Below are 18,503 nucleotides of genomic sequence, written 5' to 3'. Positions count from 1 at the left end.
ACAGTTTAAATTTTTTTTCAAATAAATAAATAAATAATCAAACAAAGCGCAAATCAAACACAAGAGCCTGCCACTCTGACCTCATTTTACATGAATACTAACATTAACTGAATTCTCTGTTACATCCTTAGCTTCAGAACACTGCTAGGTACATAGCAAGCATTCATAAATAAATCTTGAAAGAATAAGATGAAATAAATGGTTCACTTGAGATTTTGTCAATTGAAACATTTGTTCCCCTAATCTCCCTAAAGAAAAAGCTGGAAGAAAATCTCACCAATGTGTTATACAAACTGATATCCACTTCCAGACCACTTCTCAAATGGAAGAACTTCACAATTGGCACCTTTGCTGTTGTAATAGGTAAGATGTTTCTCAGACCTGGGTTGGGAAATAAGATCGTACCATTAAATGCAGCAGCTACGGATATAACCGGTTCTTGTGTTAATATCCCACTATAAAACGATGTAAGCCTAACTTTGGCTTGTTTCACTGCATTCACTAGGACTAGTTAAAGACTTCTCCGTTATTAATAAATATCTGGGAAGACTATTCTGGCAAGGTTAACATTTGCAAAACATGTTGATGTTTGAACTACAAGAATCAAAAAGGCAAGCCACTGCCTTCCAGGAATTTAATGGTTCACGTGTACTCACGTGTGTGCATGTGCATGCATGTATGCATGTGTGTGGGTGTGGTTTGCCTGGCAAATAACAAAACAGAGAAAACTACTGGAGTCTTTTTTTTTGTTTTTTTGAGGAAGAGTTTTGCTGTGTCACCCAGGCTGGAGTACAGTGGCACAATCATAGCTCACTGCAGCCTCAAACTCAAGGGATCCTCCTGCCTCAGCCTCTCGAATAGCTAGGACCTCAGGTGTGCACCACCACGCCCAGCTAATTTTTAAGTTTTTTATAGAGTCAGCGTCTTGCTATGTTGCCTAAGTTGGTCTCAAATTCCTGGCCTCAAGTGACAGAGTCTGAACTATGTGGGTCCTACCTATTCTCTCCATATGACTATATCTAATTTGGAGAAAGGCCTAGAGGCAATCATAAGAATCCTCAAAACAAGTTACTTACCATGGAGTCAGAAGTTACAAAGGTAATAGAAAGGAATCAACTTCAATAGGAGAGGAGGAAATTGCCTGAGCTAGGCTTTGAAAAAGAAGAACAACAGGCAACAATAGGGGAGGGTTGAGGGGATTTACCAGGCAAGGGAAATTGCACATGAAAAGGAGAGAGAGCCTGAAAGAAAATGACATGTTCAGGGAACTTCCACGGAATTGTGCAGGTTGTAGAATGAACTTTGGGGAAAGGAATATGAGGAACAGGAGAGGGGGGAGAAACCAGAAGAGTCCAAAGAGAGAACATATATAGCCTGCTAAAAAATATCCTTGGAGGCAAAGAGAAGCCGATGAACTAAGTCAGGAGGAATCACTGACCACATCTATTTATACAATGCCCAGGCAATAGATAGACTGGAGGCACCTGGAATAATAGAGGAGGGATGACCACTTATTTTTTTATTTTTATTTAACGTTTTCTTTCTTTTCTATAAATATTCTTATTTTCTGCTGCTTTTTCTTGTCATTGTCAGGCAAGGATGACTACTTATGAACAATATCTGGGTCTGAACTCTCAGGGTGGCATCAGAATGAGGAGAAGCAGCAAGTCAGGTTTGAGAGCCTCTGTAACTGGATGCGAAGAGAGGGGTGATAAAAGAGGAAGAGTGCAGACAGTAAGAGCTACCACTTCCTGAGCACCTAAAGTGTGACAAGCAGCATGTGAAGAGTCCATTACAAACACTAAGGCTTATCACTCTCACCTAACAGATGAAGAAACAGAGACCCAGAAAAAGTTACTTGCTTAGGAATATGCAGCTGATAAATTGTGGAGTTAGGATGTAAATCTAGGAAAGACTGACTCCAAACTTCTCCTGAACCTAGTCTATCTATGTCAGGCTAATTATCACTTCACCCATTTTGGTAATTCCAAGGATGTCAATGTCAACAACCAAGAAAGAGGATTCAGAAGCAAGGGCAGGTAGTGGAGGTGGCTGCAGCAGAAGGTAGGTGGTAAAGAGAAAGAAGAGTTCACTCTGAGATGTAGAAATCTGAGTTTCTTCTCAGAGGTGGTGGTATCTAGGACAGATACATAGTGATTATATCGCAGAACTCAGGACAAAATATCATCATTGAGAAATGGGAATGTGTGCAGAGAACACCTGTGTGGAGGTGTTTAGTTTGCCGTGAAGGTTATGATATTACAAGATAGATGACAGAAGTAATTTCAGGAAGAAAGGTCTGTATGGCAGATAAAGGAAATCTAACACACTGATTGGGAAAAGGGGCAAGGAAACTAATATTTACTGAATACTTAGAATATGGTAGGCCCTGTACTTTAATGTATTTTCTTTCTTAATCTTAAATGTTAGTTCTATTAATACCACTTTACAGGTAAGTAACTGAGTGCCTGTAAAGAGGCTGAGTGACTTTCTGGAATCACACAGCCCAGCAAGTGGGGAGCCAGGATTTAAAACCAGAGTCTGATTCCAGAACCCGCACCAACTACTTTGCTATACTCCTTCTAAATTAGATAGTTTCCTCTTCATGTTCTTCACATTTGGAATTTGACATTGTTGACCATTATAACACTCATAAGCCTGTCTTCTAGCATTTATTCATGGTATACTATCCTCGTGCATTCATTAACCATTCCATTCTATCTCTCTGGTTAACAGTTTAAATTTTTTTTCAAATAAATAAATAAAAACCATTCCAAAGGCTCCCTTTTCAGTCTCTTAATTTCTGTCCACTGAAATGAAGGCTTAGTCTTCAACTTCTCTCAAATGATTCCTTGGAATTCTGTTTTATTCTTGATCTCTTTCTCTCTCCCAATCTCTTTCTCTTGGAGGTTTTCAATGCAAAACTTTTATTTTCATCTTCAATTCTGACTGATAACCCCCTATTTTTAATTGCTTGCTGGACTGTTAACTCTTACAGATCATACCTTCATGGCAAACTAAACACCTCAACACAGGTGTTTTCTGCAAACATCCTCATTTCTAAAGTACCCAGACATCAGCCTTAACCCTTAGTTTCCTACTTATAGGTAGCAAATTTTCCCATTTGGAATCTCTCATATCTTTTTTCCTTTTAATATAGTGGAGCCCTGGCTGAGGTCCTGCTGCCCTGTCACCTAGATTGTACCTTCCCTAAAAGAGATGACACCAGCTGCCTAAAAAGCCTATCTTTTCCTTTTATTGGGTCCCTTCCCTACTGAAGAAACTTCAGTGGCTTCCAAATAACTGTAGACTTCATCTTATCTCCTAATATTTCCCACTTGAAAATCCTCTCCAAATGTATGAATCTTCTCACTGTTTTCCAGAATATTCCAAAGTAATTCGCATGTTCATGTCTATGCACTTAGGAATGATTTCTTTTCCTATCTTTTTCAAATCGTATTCACCGTCATTTGAGATAACAAATCCATCTCTTCCATGAACCTCCTCTATGCAACTTTCTCATATCTCTCTCTTCTCAGAAGTTATTCAATTGAATATTACCTTACATTGTTACACAGTTTGAGACTATCTTACTTATTTTAAGATCTGTAAGACTTACACAGGTTCTTTATTTTTCCACTCTCCCCAAGTGCTAACACAGTGCTAAGCACAGAGGAAATACACAATAAAATACCCAAGGAGACTGCTTTCGAACACATTAAGTTTTAGACACAGCCTTCGGCTATTATTAAATTCTTATGCCATGCAATCTGCATTTGATTATTATCATCATCTGTGTGTCTAAGTCATTTCTAGTCTAAAAATGATCTGTTTTTAACATTGTTCCTTCTTGGGAAACATATACTGAGGTATTTCCAGTATTTCCGGGGGAAAGGGACATAATGTCTTTGGCTTACGCTCAAATGGTACAGAAAGAAATTGAGAGCAAGCAAGAGATAAAATGATAAATCGAATGCGGTAAAATGTTAATTGGTGGATTTGAATGAAGGTCATACAGAGTTCTTTCTGTGACTTTTGCTGCTCTCCTTTACGTTTCAAATTATTTAAATTATTTCAAAATAAAAGTCAAAATCTAGCTCAGCACTAAAAAAATTAATAGTGGTGGTAATTTAGCACTTTACTTTCTTTGCATATCTTCCAAACAAAACAAAAAACACATGATCTTTAGAGGTAGAATTCCCAAGTGAGGGAAATGTCTATTTCAATGACCAATGAAAACTATATTGATGTACATCTGAAAAAACAAAACCAAAACACCCTGATGTCTTGGGTTAATTTTCACGGGAAATAAACCAAAATTAAGATTTTTTTTCCCTTTTATTTAAACAACATGATATCTACTTTATTTAAGCTCTGGAAATAAAAAATATAAAGTAAAGGGGCACTCGAGGTGTATGTTTGTGTGTGTCTAGGTGTGTGTGCATGTCCATGCTGTGAGTAAAAATCTATTCTAGACTGAAATATAAGAAAGCTTTTCAGCTCGGCATGGTGGCTCGTGCCTGTAAACCTAGCACTTAGGGAGGCCGAGGTGGGAGGACTGCTTGAGATCAGGAGGTCGAGACCAGCCTGAGTAAGAGGGAGAGATTGCATCTCTACAAAAAATAGAAAAATTAGTCAGGTATGGTGGCACTTGCCTATAGTGCCAGCTACTCGGGAGGCTTAGAAAGGAGGATCGCTTGAGCCCAGGAGTTTGAGGTTGCAGTGAGCTATGATGATGCCACTGCACTCTAGCCCTCCAGCCCGGGCAACAGAGCAAGATCCTGTCTCCAAACAAAACAAAGCAAAACAAAAGGCTTTAATGGCTAGGTCACGGATTTCAAGTTCCCTGAGGACAGGGACCATATTCACCTTCATTCTCAGCTGTCAGCACAGAAGTTTGCTGAACCACATTTTAAAAGAAGATTTTGACTGCTAATAGAATCCATAGCTATCCTGGCAGCAGAAGAATACTAATGGCACTTCGTTCTGTGCACAATTTATAGAATGTATAGAATATACATTTTACTGCTATAAATACTTCAGCAACTCCTACATTCTGACTTACACAATGTCAGTAAGGCAAAATGATTTCCACAGATTCTTGCCTGTCTGGTGCATGCTTTGATTTGAAAAAAACTGAACTAGGCAATAATATGCACATAATTTATCACCAATTTCTCAGTCTTTCATACTTAATCACACAAAATTTTTTAAAGACACTAGTATTGCAAATATTCTATAAATCAGCCATCATACTGCTTCATGGCATCAGTAAATTCTAAGTACAGTCGGCCCTCCATATCCATGGCTCTGCAACCCCAGATTCAACCAACTACAGATTGAAAATATTTCGGGGAAAAAAACAAACAATAAAAAATACAAATAAAACAACCAATTCAGTATAACAACTATTTACATAGCATTTACATTGTATTAGGTATTATAAGTAACCCAGAGAAGATTTAACATATACAGGAGGATGGGCACAGGTTATATGCAAATACTATGCCATTTTATATAAGGGACTTGAGCATATGAGGATTTTGGTATCTGTGTGTGTGCATGCACGTGTGTGTGTGTGTGTGTGTGTGTGTGTGTGTGTGTGTGTCCTGGAACCAAACCCCCTCAGACAGAGAGAAGACTATATAAAACACTAACGAAAAGAAAAAAAATATTTTCAGAAAAAGTTTATAGAGGTACCTGAATGCTTTCTGAGCACTCTTGCCAATTCTTCAATAGTCCTTACACAGTCCAACCCCTGAAACAAAGATGGCACAAACCACTGAACTGAAACTGGAGGACAGGTTCCTAATCGGTTATAAACAGCTTCCATTACCTTCAGAAATAATGAAATTAATTTCAACTTAGTCTATATATATTTTTCCCTTCTAGTTGAGTATCATAGTCAGTATTCATAGGAAATATCCTATGGATACAAAAACCACCAAACACCCTACTTCTTAATTGCTTTTGGATATGTGACAAAGGCTAAAATTTGTCAGGAAGCCTGGGGACCCAAGGTTTCCAAAAAAGTCTCTGAATCATGGTTGAGGACCTTCATTTTTTCCCACTACATAATTATATCACTCAGAAGTACCCCAAGTGCCAGAATATATAAGAAGGGCTTCTGTGCCCCTTCTTATTTATTCTGGGTAGACTTTCATTATAGTTTAAGAGTTGACTGAATTGCTGTGGAGGGTGATTAAGCTCACATTATTTCCCCGTAGGACTAGCCAAAATGATAACGTACAAATTAAAGTCATATAGCAAAAATAAATAGTATTTCAAATAAATCATAATTAAAAACATTTAGGTTGATCCCATCAACAGAAGCCCTTTTGATGGTTATACATATCCAGAACACATTTGAAATTTTATTTCAGAAATGCCCTCAAAACTAGTTGACAAGCCGTGTTTAAAAAAAAAAAAATTCGACCATAAGGATGTATAATTGGGTCATTCTGTATGTTGAACCAATCTTGCTTATCTACTTTATTCACCTAATTCAGACTAGATTACTTTTGACTGTTATCCCAAATCAGATACAGCCTCCAAATACAAAGACTAAAACTAAGAAAAGGACTAAAGGGTCTTCAGTAACAGCAGCATCATTCATTTGGATAACCAGCATTTGAACTGCTGTTAAAAATAAAAAAAAGAATAGAGACTCGGCACTTCTCAGACCTTTTATCTCTCTCTATATAGTATTTTATATTTTATAAATGTCTTCAGATACATCAGGGGCTGGCAAACTTGTTCTGCTTTGCAGGCCATGTGGCCTCTGTCACAGGTAGTAAACTCTGCACTTACAGAGTGAAAGCAGCCATAGACAATACCTAAATGAATGGGTGTGGCTCTGCTCTAATAAAACTTTATTCACAAAAACAGGCAGTCCTGAATTTAGCCCATGGACCACAGTTTGCTGACTCGTAACATACATGATCCAAACTAATGTGTACAATAATCACCTGAGCTAAAAGGGAATAGAAATTATTTCCATTTCACAGATTATCTACCAAAGACCGTATGTCTTGGTACTGATGAAACCAAGTTTGTCTCAAACTCAGGTCTCTGGACTATAAGGTTAGCACTCTTATCATTTACCACATTGCCTGTCTGGTAAAAACCTTTACAGATAACCTTGTGTGGGTATATGCTTCCAAGTCGGTACAGTGGCAGGAGAAGCTAGTTTAGCTTTGTAGAATTCCTAGATGCCACTTTGCAATCCACTTTGTACTAATACAAGGCAAAACGACAACCTTTTTACTCCTTACATTCACCTCTAAGCTGCTTAATGTCTTTGGTGATAGATTATGTCAAATGGCACACACCATATGGTATGCTCTGATGTATTTGGAAAATACCAAGCTATAACGTCACTCAAGATTCGTCAAATCACACTGCCACAGCAAATGGAAGTTTGATGTGGTCACCGTACCTCAGCAGTTTCAAGTCCATTAATTGTCATACAGACGTCAAGGTCACTCTGCTTGAACCCAAATCCATTTTTGGAGGAGCCAAATAAGCTCAGTTTAGTTCCTGTTAGGGATATATGAAAAGTAATAACTAATTACCTGATACATTTAACTTTTTGATCAAAATGGTCCTTTCATGAATCAAAAATACCCAGTTGTTAACTATCCTAGATTAATCTCATAATTATGTTCTCTTATTAATCAGTCATTTATTCTAAATTTTTTCCTCTCAAAGTTTCCTTTAAATAAATGTAAGCTGTATATGGCAAGAAAGATTATCAGGTGCCACTTTATTCTTAAATGCAAGGACATTTTAAGGAAAATGTTAGATCACCTCATCATATTTAATAATGTTTAAGCTTACTACTTCCTAAATAAATGCACTTTTTAGAGGTGTGTGAACTTTGACTCTAAACATGTTATAATATTAAATGAAATTCACTTGTGGCATCTGCCAAGATAAATGCTACACTGCTACTGTTCTTTCTTTTTTTTTTTTTTAGAGACCGAGTCTCGCTCTGTTGCCTAGGCTAGAATGCCGTGGTGTCAGCCTAGCTCACAGCAACCTCAAACTCCTGGGCTTAAGCACTCCTGCCAGTAGCTGGGACTACAGGAATGTGCCACCATGCCGGGCTAATTTTTTCTATATATTTTTAGTTGTCCAGATAATTTCTTTCTATTTTTAGTAGAGATGGGGTCTTGTTCTTGCTCAGACTGGTCTCGAACTCCTGACCTCAAGTGATCCTCCTGCCTCGGCCTCCCAGAGTGCTAGGATTACAGGCGTGAGCCACTGCGCCCAGCCGATACCATTCTTTCTATTGGTAAACTAGGACTTGGCAGACCAGAGACATCCCAGGCATATGTAGAACAACTGAAACCCTGACCCACCATCACCACAAGATCACTTTATGATTCTCAAAATCAATGTGCTTGTAACACATGTACTCATTCGGAAGGAAGGTCACATTACTGTTCTTAAAAATGAAAAAATCATTTACCTGGAAAGTCCTGTCTTATGAAACTTTCTAGGTTTTGTCGGATATGTTCACGAGCCTGATCTTCTAAAATAGTTGGAGAAAAATCCTCTGTTAAAAATAGACACATTGAGAAAATAAGACTGTAGACATACTTTGAAAAGGCTGAAAAAATTATATTTTTTAGAAAATAAAACTTACGAGCTTAGAAAAAAACTCCTAAATTTTTGTGTCTTCTTAGTAGATAGTGTTAGCAATGTAAAATAAAAAAAGTGCCCCTTTATAAAGAGCCTATCACCAAGAACTACTCCTGAAATGAAAACTAATTTGAACTGGGGAGCCGTACCTGGGTTTCACAGACCTTCAGGGTCTAGAAAGGGACTTCTGGGAACTTCACAGAGTGTGAATACAACATTTGTGCGCATTTTCATGTATTTTTGTCTAAAGAGAATCTAGTTTTTCTTTCATAGCTCATATGCTCCAAAAAGGTTTGTAAAAAAAAAAAAAAAAAAAAAAAAATCACTGATTAAAAGCCAGGTGTGTTCTGGCACAGATGGATACCTCACAGTGTAGCCATGTCAAACAAGTTCTTTCATTCTAATCAGCCGAATGCCTCTCCTTTAAATGTTTTCTTTGTAAAACTTTAAACCTCTCTTTATCAAGGCTTCCCCAAACTGGTGTTCCTTAAAGGGCTATTATGTAGGCTATTAATTAGCATTACTTGAAAAGCATTTCATGCTCAAATTTTGGAAATAACACTTCTCAGACACTTTCATTATGCCAGTGTGCTCTGGAAATCTCTATGGGGAGGTTTACTACCCTAAGGGAGAGGGCAGTATTATAGAGTTATTCCCTACTTGGCCTGGGAATACTTCCAGTCATGAAATATTATTAACTGCACCTAGAAAAATCTTTCAAGAAACACCAGCTGGAACATGCTAGCACTCTAATCTTAAGACCTAAAAGGGGCTGGGCACAGTGGCTCACACCTGTAATACTAGTACTTTAGGAGTTTAAGGCCAAGTGCTCAAGAGAAGCCCCAACAAAATAGTGAGATCCAGTCTCTTCAAAAAATATTTAAAAAAAAAAATTAGCTGAGCATGGTGGCATGTGGCCGTAGTCCCAGCTACTTGGCGGCTGAGGCAGGAGGATTGCCTGAGACAAGGAGTTTGAGGCTGCAGTGAACTATGATGATGCCACTGCACTCTAGCCTGGATAACAGAGTGAGACCCTGTCTCAAAAAAAAACAAAACAAAGCAAAACAAAGAAAAAACAGAAAAAACAACTTAAAATGTCTTTCCTTCTTCTTTCCTTTATATTTATTGCATGTCCCAAAAGGGACAGGCATGACATAGAACACTGTGGATACCACAGAGAATGGAACAGACTGAGTCCTTATAAGTGCTTAGAGAGCTAACAGGACAGTGATTCTGATGACTCTTGAGTAAATGTCAATTTAATATTTCAACAAATCAAAGGAAATGTGAATAACTTACTATAACATTGGATGCAAACTTGATCTAAGATATTTGAAAACTTCGGTGTTAGTGGTGGCAAGGGTTCCAGCTGGATTCTTTTGAAGTCATCAGGACAGTCCTTCTTTAGATGACCCTCTCGTTTGCATAAGCTGCACACAACTGTAGGAGACTGCAGGAACATGATAAAGCAAAACAAAACTTAAGATAACACTTTATTTGCCAAATGATGAGGTCTGGAATCTTTTTGTAAAGTATCTAGTCAACTCTTCGCTTTCCAAAGGAAAGGAAAATACAATATGCAGCCACTCCAAATGATCTGAGAGAAGGGGACCTCCTGTGGTATCTTCAGGAGAAAAAGGTACTTATTTTCACTACTAACAGCATTCCCTTCCTTCTATGCAAATTCCCACGAGTCTTAAGGAGGGAAGTGGACCAAGTGATCATATTCAAAAGACCAACTCGTTAACCCCAACCAAAACAGGGAGACTTCTGCTCTAGAATATAAAAACTGAAATTCATGCATTAAAATTGTTTAAGGTCTCCTAGTTCTAAGTGTAGTACTGGCACTGATTACCTTGCCTTTGGTGAAGATAAATTTACTAAATTCATAGAAGAAATCAGATGGATCCACAGGTGAATTTTCCTCACAGTTATTTTCTTCTTTAAGACTTATTTTGTTAAGTTCCATTACTAGAGCTCCATCTACATGTTTTCCACATTCCTTCACGTCTTCATACTTAGCAGGCTCACCTACTTCATCATCCTCTTCAGACAGGGCATCCTCATCCCCTGATCCATTGTAGGTGTTGTCTAACTCATCTTCATTAGCAATGCCATCTTCATCTTCCCTTCGGCTAATGGTGAGCCTGGGTTCTTCCTCCTCCTCCTCCTCCTCCTCCTCCTCCTCTTCCTCTTCATCAGAGTGAATGATTTTTGATGTCTGGCCCTGTATTGAAGGGGCAAAGTGGTACAGAGAGTCTTCTAGTTCATCAGTATCTTCCATACTTTCTTCCTCAACATCAGCCTTGTCATCTAAAGTGGCAAATCCATCACATTCTTTAGCTGTAGGATTCTGGACGCCTTCTAAATTCAAAGTGCTGTCTGTCTCATTATTAAGAGTGCCGCCACAGATTATGAGCTCTCCAAATCCACTACTGCTTAAACCTTGGTCAACAGTGGAAGGATGCTTGTCCTTTTTCCCAATTTTCTCTTTCTCATTTTTACTTTCTGTTTCTTGATGGTGTACTTTAACATCCTCATAATTATCACAATTGACCTTTGCCTGGAGACACTCAGAGTTTTCTGGGTCGACACTGATATGTATATTTCCCATTTCCTCTGTTGGTGGGCTTCCAAACCTTTCAGCAGTCTCTTTAAGAGAACGAGAATGTACTTTGCAGATATTTGCAGTTGAACTGGTAGCACCGGGACCTGGGGCCAAAACTGAGTTTTTGAGCTTATGATCTTTTGCTTGTACGGCTGGGTCGTGATTTACTACTTCTTTAGAAGCACATGTAACTACACCCAGAGGCTTTGGAAGGCTGGATTTTGCAATTTTATGTGGAAGAGCGAAGTATTTATATGTTGTCCTTAAACAGTGAAGTATATATTCAAACACGGGTTGATTATTTAGGGTCCTTGCCACATTTCTTTTAACAGAGTAGGGATCTGTAATGAAAAAAAAAAAAGAAAAAATCTACCACTTCATATACTTCTACTTCATGTTTTAAAAATTAGCCTGCTGCAGATAAAAACAGACAACAAATAATAGTAAAATTTGTCATGTATCTTATATGCTTAAAAACCAATGTGGGTGGGGAGTAAGAAAATATAGTTTAAGAACAAAAAGCAACATTTTCTGAAACATCTGCTCTAAGAGAAGAGAACCCATTCTGTTCAGAACCACTACCCCTTCCCTATTGTGCTCTGTGACTGCGGAGGTGGAAAAGATGCGGCTCTCACACCCTCGGGAAGAATCAAGGTCTTCCCGACAGGCTTTGCTGCTGAGTGTTCTGCCTCCCCACTCAGCCAGGCCCTGAGGTTTGTCGAGCTTACCTCCACTCTTCTGCCCCGGGAAGCCCCATCACTGAATTGGCTGGACTGAATTTCAGGGGCGAGAGGGAGGCACCAGGAGGAGACACCACTTCTCTCAATCTTTTCTCCTCCCCTAGAACTCCAGCAGGTTAGGCAATTGGCCAGAAGAGCTGAGCCAGAGAAACTGCAGGGGAGGGTTTAAAAATGTGAGATCCCCATGATTGCACACAGAATTTATGCAAAATGCAAAAAACCCTCTTATGCAACATAAAGCTTGAAAAAAAATCAAGCAAAAATAAGAGAATTCCATTTAGGAGGTTCTTTAAATTATTTAAAGGAGGAGAATTAAGATTTCTAGAGGGGTTTCAACCTCCTGACTTTACAAAGCTGAGAAGAGCTAGTCCATTTAATGACATCTACAGGGCACATCAGTGTGTCTTTGATACAGTGATTTCAGTTAAATGAGCCTTCACTAAAAAAGTGATTTTATGAATAAGTCCTAAATGTTACTGCAGATATGTCGAAAATAACTATTCATTCCCTCTATTAGACAGGAATCCAACTGAGAATGTCATTTTTCAAAAGCACAAGTATTTTTCTCACCTTTGCAAACGTAAACAATATCAACAATTTACAAAAGGACTGAGTTTAAAATTTCAGAAGTGAGAATTAAGAGGAAAGGGGGTCCACACATCACTGTAAGAAAACTTTTTAAGCATTTAAGTTTTTAAGCAATTTACAAAGAAAGCAAGGTCTCAATCAGCCATTATTCCAGTTGCTTATACTTTAAAAAGCTGGGGGGAACACGTTCATTCCTTGAAATGACCCACTGTAACACATGCAAGATTTTAACTATTTATTTCACTTCTGAGGCCAGGCCTACCTTATGTGTAGAAGCTGAAAAGAGACCGAAATAAAAAGCATGCTGTTAGACTGGTACCTTAAAAAAAAAAAAAAAAAAAGGAATTAAAGATAAACGTTGTTAGATACCTTCAATGGCAATGCGCTTTTTCGGCCAATCCTTTGATTCTCGAGATACTGATTCTTTGACACGAATACTTATCACTAAGTCAGCCAAATTAAATTCTAAAGCATAGAATCGCAGCATTTCCACCCAGAGCTGCCCAACTGGTACTGAAGGCTGGTGTTTTATATCAAATATTAATGACACCTATTAATAGCAAAGAGAAACATACAGGTTATTTCAGATGTAAACATAATCTGAAAAATTAGAGATCATTCAAACATCCAATTAAAAAATCTGAAAATCCTTAGCAAAGATATAAACTTGACAATCCATCTAGATAAATCAAATTCTGGGTTCTATTTTGCTTATGGTAAAACAGCATTACTTCACTACACTCCTAGGATTAGATAATGTTAAAATCCAGTCATTATCACAGGAATAGACAGGATCGGTTTTACTTAACCAGACAGCACTCCTAATTTTGAACTCTTAATAACAGGCAGAGAGGACTGTGCATGGGTTGCTAATGCTCTGCACTGAACTCTTCCTGTTATTGCTGCTGGAGACACCTTTATAGTCACAGACACACAGAAATGGACAGTAGCTAACGGCACAGAGAAAAAGGAAAAACACTCCTCTCATTGCCCTGAGAATCCACAAAAACACACTGACTCTGCCAGTGGCAATTAATTTTAAAGTCAAATAACTTGATGTGAGAAATTGGTACTAGTTTTACGGTCACAGACTTCTGACAAGTTGGAACATACTATGATGTTATTATATTGGAAAGTGCACAGTACTTAGCATAGGAAAAAACATGAGTCCAAATAGTGATTCTGCCATGTTATAGCTCTTAATTGCTCTGTGACTTAGCTTCTTCCTTCTCAGACTGGCAGTACAGTTTAGTGGCTGAGAGAACTGGCTTTGGAATTAGGTCAAGCTTAGATTTGAAATCCAAACTCTGCTATGTACTAGCTGTGTATGATTGTGGTCAAGGACTATAACCTGTCTAAGGCTTGGTTTCCTCATCTGAAAAATGGGGATAACAGTACCCACCTCATAGGGTTGTTGGGAGGACTGAGTGAGATAGTGTCTGTAAAGTGCTTAGCACAGTGCCTGGCACACAGTGTTCAAAAAATGGTCGCTATCATTATCTGCAGAGTAGGGATGATACCACCTATAACACAGGATAGTTATGAGGATTAAATCAGAAACAAGGGAAAGCATCTAGCAGACTTGGTTGCTCTCTGTATTTTTTCACTTAGGTATAGTCTTTTTAAGTACAAGAAATCCACATAATCACGAAAACACAACATCACAACTGTAAGATGCTCTTAAGACGTACTGTAGTTCAACTCCCATACATTAAAAGAGAAGGAATTGAAGCCCCAAGAATTTCCATGACGTGTCAGAAGGTCGCACTGGTCATCACTGGCAGAATGAGAACAAGGTCTCCCGATCTCGGGACGGTGCTTTTTCACCACACCATGTGCAACTCCATAATGTCTACAGCTCATTTAATTTCAGAAGTGGTAGCATGATTAATCTTTCCAAATAGCATAAAAATATAAAAATAAAGCATTAAATGGACTTAGAGCAATGGCTTTTCCTTCACATTATTCCTATAATTCACATTGAAAAAAATATTTTCCTCTAACGTGTACAAATTTGTCTCTGATCATACTTTATATCAATCTTCAAAACAAGTGGTATGGTGTTTTCCTCAATCACAAAGGTTCTGCCAAGTAAGATAAAGTCATCTTGGAGATTTACAAGGCAGAACTAATTGAAAATGGAAGTTGTCTATGTCCCAAACACTATAGTTGAGGACGCAAAGACACCGCCCAGAAATTTTAAGTCTTATTAAATTTCACCTCTTTATACATAGCCTTTTTCAGCATTACAAAGGATTTTTAAGCATCTCACTAAAATGACTTAATACCTTAACATGGAACTTAAGAGACCTTTGAAATAACGAGTCTACTGGTACTTAATTTTTTAAGTTGAGAACACTTTCTTTTTCAAATAAAGTAACAATAGTAGCTAACATTTACTGAGTGCTACCACATGCTTGGCACTGAGTTAAGCATTCTATAAATCAACGACCCTATGAGAGGGTACCAGTATTATCCCCATTTGTAGGGAGGAAACTAGCACACAGAAATATTAAGTAACTTGCCCAAGGACACACAGCTAGAAGTGGGAGAGGTGGGATACAAATTCACATATTCTGGCTCCACAGCCTGTACTCTTTATCCACTACAGGAACCTCAAACAGAAGTCAGACAAAAGTGGTACTGTTCTGGTGGCAGCAGGGGAAGGGTGGTACCACCTCTTCCCTCCCACTAATGTTCAAGGATTCTAGAAAACATAACGAGAATCTATGATTCACCATTATTCCTCATTTTAGGCATGGACTGGAGGAGTGATCTGACTTGTTTGTATGGAACTAGGATCAGAATCCTGGTCTCAGAAATACTTTGTGGATGTTACTGTCATTTTAGCCCAAAGAGCTATGGGAAGATCAAGAACCTTTCACTAATTTGGGACAGAATCCTATTCTTATTTCTAGGATAATCACATTGCACAGATTTTTGTTTGCAATTCTAATAGGCATTCTTTCCTTGTGCACCAACTCCCCCATTCACCCCAACAGGATAGTTGGGGAATAAGTATATCAAATTGTATATTTAAATTCACTGTTATTTCAGTAATTTGAAGTTGGTTAACTTTTCATATATTTAAACCTCATAATACCATCTAAAACTAAGTTCTCTGAGGATGGATAGGGATTAACCTTTGAATTCTCAGTATCTTTCAAAGGACCCTATACAGAGGGTACAAATCACCTCAGATTTAACAATCTAAGTTTTTTTTTTAAACCTTTTCTTGCTACTTATCTATTCAAGGTACTGAATAGACTAGGACATGAAATAGCCATGAAATAATTAAGATTTTTAAGGAAATAAGACAGGAAGATTGATTAACCCACAAACTCCATAAATGACAACTAAAATAAAACTAAAAATTAGAGAACAGACCTGTCCCCTTTTAACCAGTATTTCTTTGGGTGCCTCTTCTTTCGTTATGTCTGTGTCCCCTGCAGCATTATCAGTATATTCCCAGACCACAGCGTCCTTCTCAATGTCTTTAAGGTTGAAATTCCCCAGTTTGTTTAATGAGAATCCTTCAATCTAGGAAAAATCAGATACATACTTATTACAAGACGGAAACATTTTGTATCAATCAGAACATATTAATCTTGGAAGGAATGAAAAAGTTAACATATTCGTAGTTCATTAAAAACACAAAACAAAAGGTATTTATGGAATATTTGAGACATCTATAAACATAAAAATAATTTTTAAAGTAAAAAACAAGGTTTTTTGTTTGTTTTTTTTTTTTTGAGACAGAGTCTCACTGTGCTGCCCAGGCTAGAGTGCCGTGGCATCATCCTCGCTCACAGCAACCTCAAACTCCTGGGCTCAAGCGATCTTCCTGCCTCAGCCTCCCGAGTAGCTGGGACTACAGGCATGCGCCACCATGCCTGGCTAATTTTTTCTATATATTTTTAGTTGTCCAATTAATTTCTTTCTAATTTTAGTAGAGATGGGGTTTCGCTCTTGCTCAGGCTGGTTTCAAACTCCTGAGCTCAAACAATCTGCCCGTCTCGGCCTCCCAGAGAGCTAGGATTACAGGTGTGAGCCACTGCGCCCGGCCAAAAACAAGGTTTTGATTTGCAAAAGGAATGATGACTTTGTGAAATAATTCTTTGGCAAATATTCTAAGAGAAAGGCAACATGGCCTAGTGGCTAAGGTCATGGCTTCTGGAGTAAAACTGCCAGGGCCCAAATCTCAGCTCTCTCATATACCAGCTGTATGACCTTGGGTAAGGCATTTCTCTGTAGGCCTCAGGTTCCTGTAAAAAGGAATAGCACTAGAACTTCCTTCATGGGATAGTTGTGATATGAAATAATGGACATAAGGGATCCAGATACAGGTAGTATCTGTTTGTAGTATATAGTAATCACTCAATAAATAGAAGAAATTGTTACGATAGGTAAGAGATGCAATTATAAAAGCTAGATCCTCTTATTTAGAAAATCATTTTAAATATTAATTCTGGTTAAGTTGGAAATTTCCAAGGTAACTTTTATGTGCTATTAATGAATGCTAAAGCAAAAGGGCTCAAAAGATCTGAGAGATGTTAAACGAGTTGAACAGGTTTCTTTACTATATGATGGGATTTACCTTTAAGCAGGATAATGAACAAAATAAACGTGGGGTAAAGTGTGGATATGGTATCACATTTCCTAAATGTGTTTCTATACCGAATGGACTACCTCATTGGTTTAGAACATAACACATCATGTCGCTTTCCTGCTCGTAGTGGTTTCCTTGTTACTCTAGACGAAATTCACAGTCCTTTCCAGGGCCTACATAATCTGGCCCTTTGCTACTTCTCTGACCTTTCTTCCATCCTCCTTGCTCACACCTGACATCTGCCATTTCCTCTGCTTGGAATGCTCTCCCCCTAGCATCCACGCACTCTCCCTTGCTTTATTCAGCTCTGTTCAAATATCTTCTCTCATTAGCTCCCTACTTTTCACTCTCTGTCCTTCTTAACCTGGTTTATTTTTCCTCAGAGAAGTTACCACCACTTGTTATGTATTTCTTAGTCTCTTGTTTCATTGACTGTATAAATTCTAAGGAAAAGATTGTTTTGTTCACCACTCTAACCTTAGCATCCAGAATACTGCCTGGCCAGGGTAAATGCTCAGTAAAGATTTGCTGACTGACTGAACTACTCTTCCATAGAAAACACCTCAGAAAATACTAAGTGTAGTGACTTTCTTGGTTGGATATATGTATTCAATATTTTCTTCAATTTGGTAGCTTGTTTCTTTGTTTTCTTAACAATGTTTTTTGAAGAGCTAGTTTTGAGGTTTGATGAAGTTTAATTCATCAATATTTTTCTTTATTGATATGGTGTGTGTTTTTAGTACTCTAATAAACCCTTGCTACAAAGATTTTCTCCTGGGAGTTTTATAGTTCTCAACATTTTGAGTTAATTTTAGGGTATTTTGTGAGGTAAATGCTTAATATTCATTTTTTTTTTTCTCCACCTAGGGACATCTAGTTTTCCCTGCATCATTTGTTGAAAAATTTTCTTTCCCCCAGTGAACTGTTTGGGCAACTTTATCAAAACCCAACTGACTACAACCTATTGAATCTTCTAATCCATAAAAACTTAGTATAGCTCTACATTTATTTATCTCTTAATTTTCTCAGCAATGTTCTATAATTTTCAGTTTAGAAGTCTTACACATTGGCCGGGCGCGGTGGCTCATGCCTGTAATCCTAGCACTCTGGAAGGCCGAGTCGGGAAGATCACTCAAGGTCAGGAGCTCGAGACCAGTCTGAGCAAGAGTGAGACCCCATCTCTACTACTAAAAATAGAAAAAAATTAGCTGGACAATTAAAAATATATAGAAAAAATTAGCTGGGCATGGTGGCGCATGCCTGTAGTCCCAGCTACTCGGGAGGCTGAGGCAGGAGGATCGCTTGAGCCCAG

The 18,503-nt window shown here is 38.1% G+C and overlaps 1 protein-coding gene across 1 annotated transcript in view; it reads right to left on the bottom strand.

The window, feature by feature from the left end:
• ZCCHC6 (zinc finger, CCHC domain containing 6) overlaps positions 1-18,503 on the bottom strand; it is a 67,227-nt gene that overhangs the window by 25,001 nt on the left and 23,723 nt on the right. The window contains exons 11-18 of the mRNA XM_012659387.1: positions 15,970-16,122; positions 12,952-13,132; positions 10,502-11,595; positions 9,946-10,096; positions 8,474-8,560; positions 7,439-7,539; positions 5,701-5,758; positions 278-381 (exon numbers count right to left, since the gene is read on the bottom strand). Of these exons, the coding sequence (XP_012514841.1) occupies positions 278-381; positions 5,701-5,758; positions 7,439-7,539; positions 8,474-8,560; positions 9,946-10,096; positions 10,502-11,595; positions 12,952-13,132; positions 15,970-16,122 (1,929 nt within the window). The remainder of the gene's footprint in view (positions 1-277; positions 382-5,700; positions 5,759-7,438; positions 7,540-8,473; positions 8,561-9,945; positions 10,097-10,501; positions 11,596-12,951; positions 13,133-15,969; positions 16,123-18,503) is intronic.

This window comes from Propithecus coquereli, unplaced genomic scaffold, assembly GCF_000956105.1.
Source record: "Propithecus coquereli isolate 6110/MARCELLA unplaced genomic scaffold, Pcoq_1.0 Scaffold608, whole genome shotgun sequence".
NCBI classification, from domain to species: Eukaryota; Metazoa; Chordata; class Mammalia; order Primates; family Indriidae; genus Propithecus; species Propithecus coquereli.
Note: the sequence above shows the minus strand (reverse complement) of the source record. Positions and strands in the feature narration are given on the sequence as shown.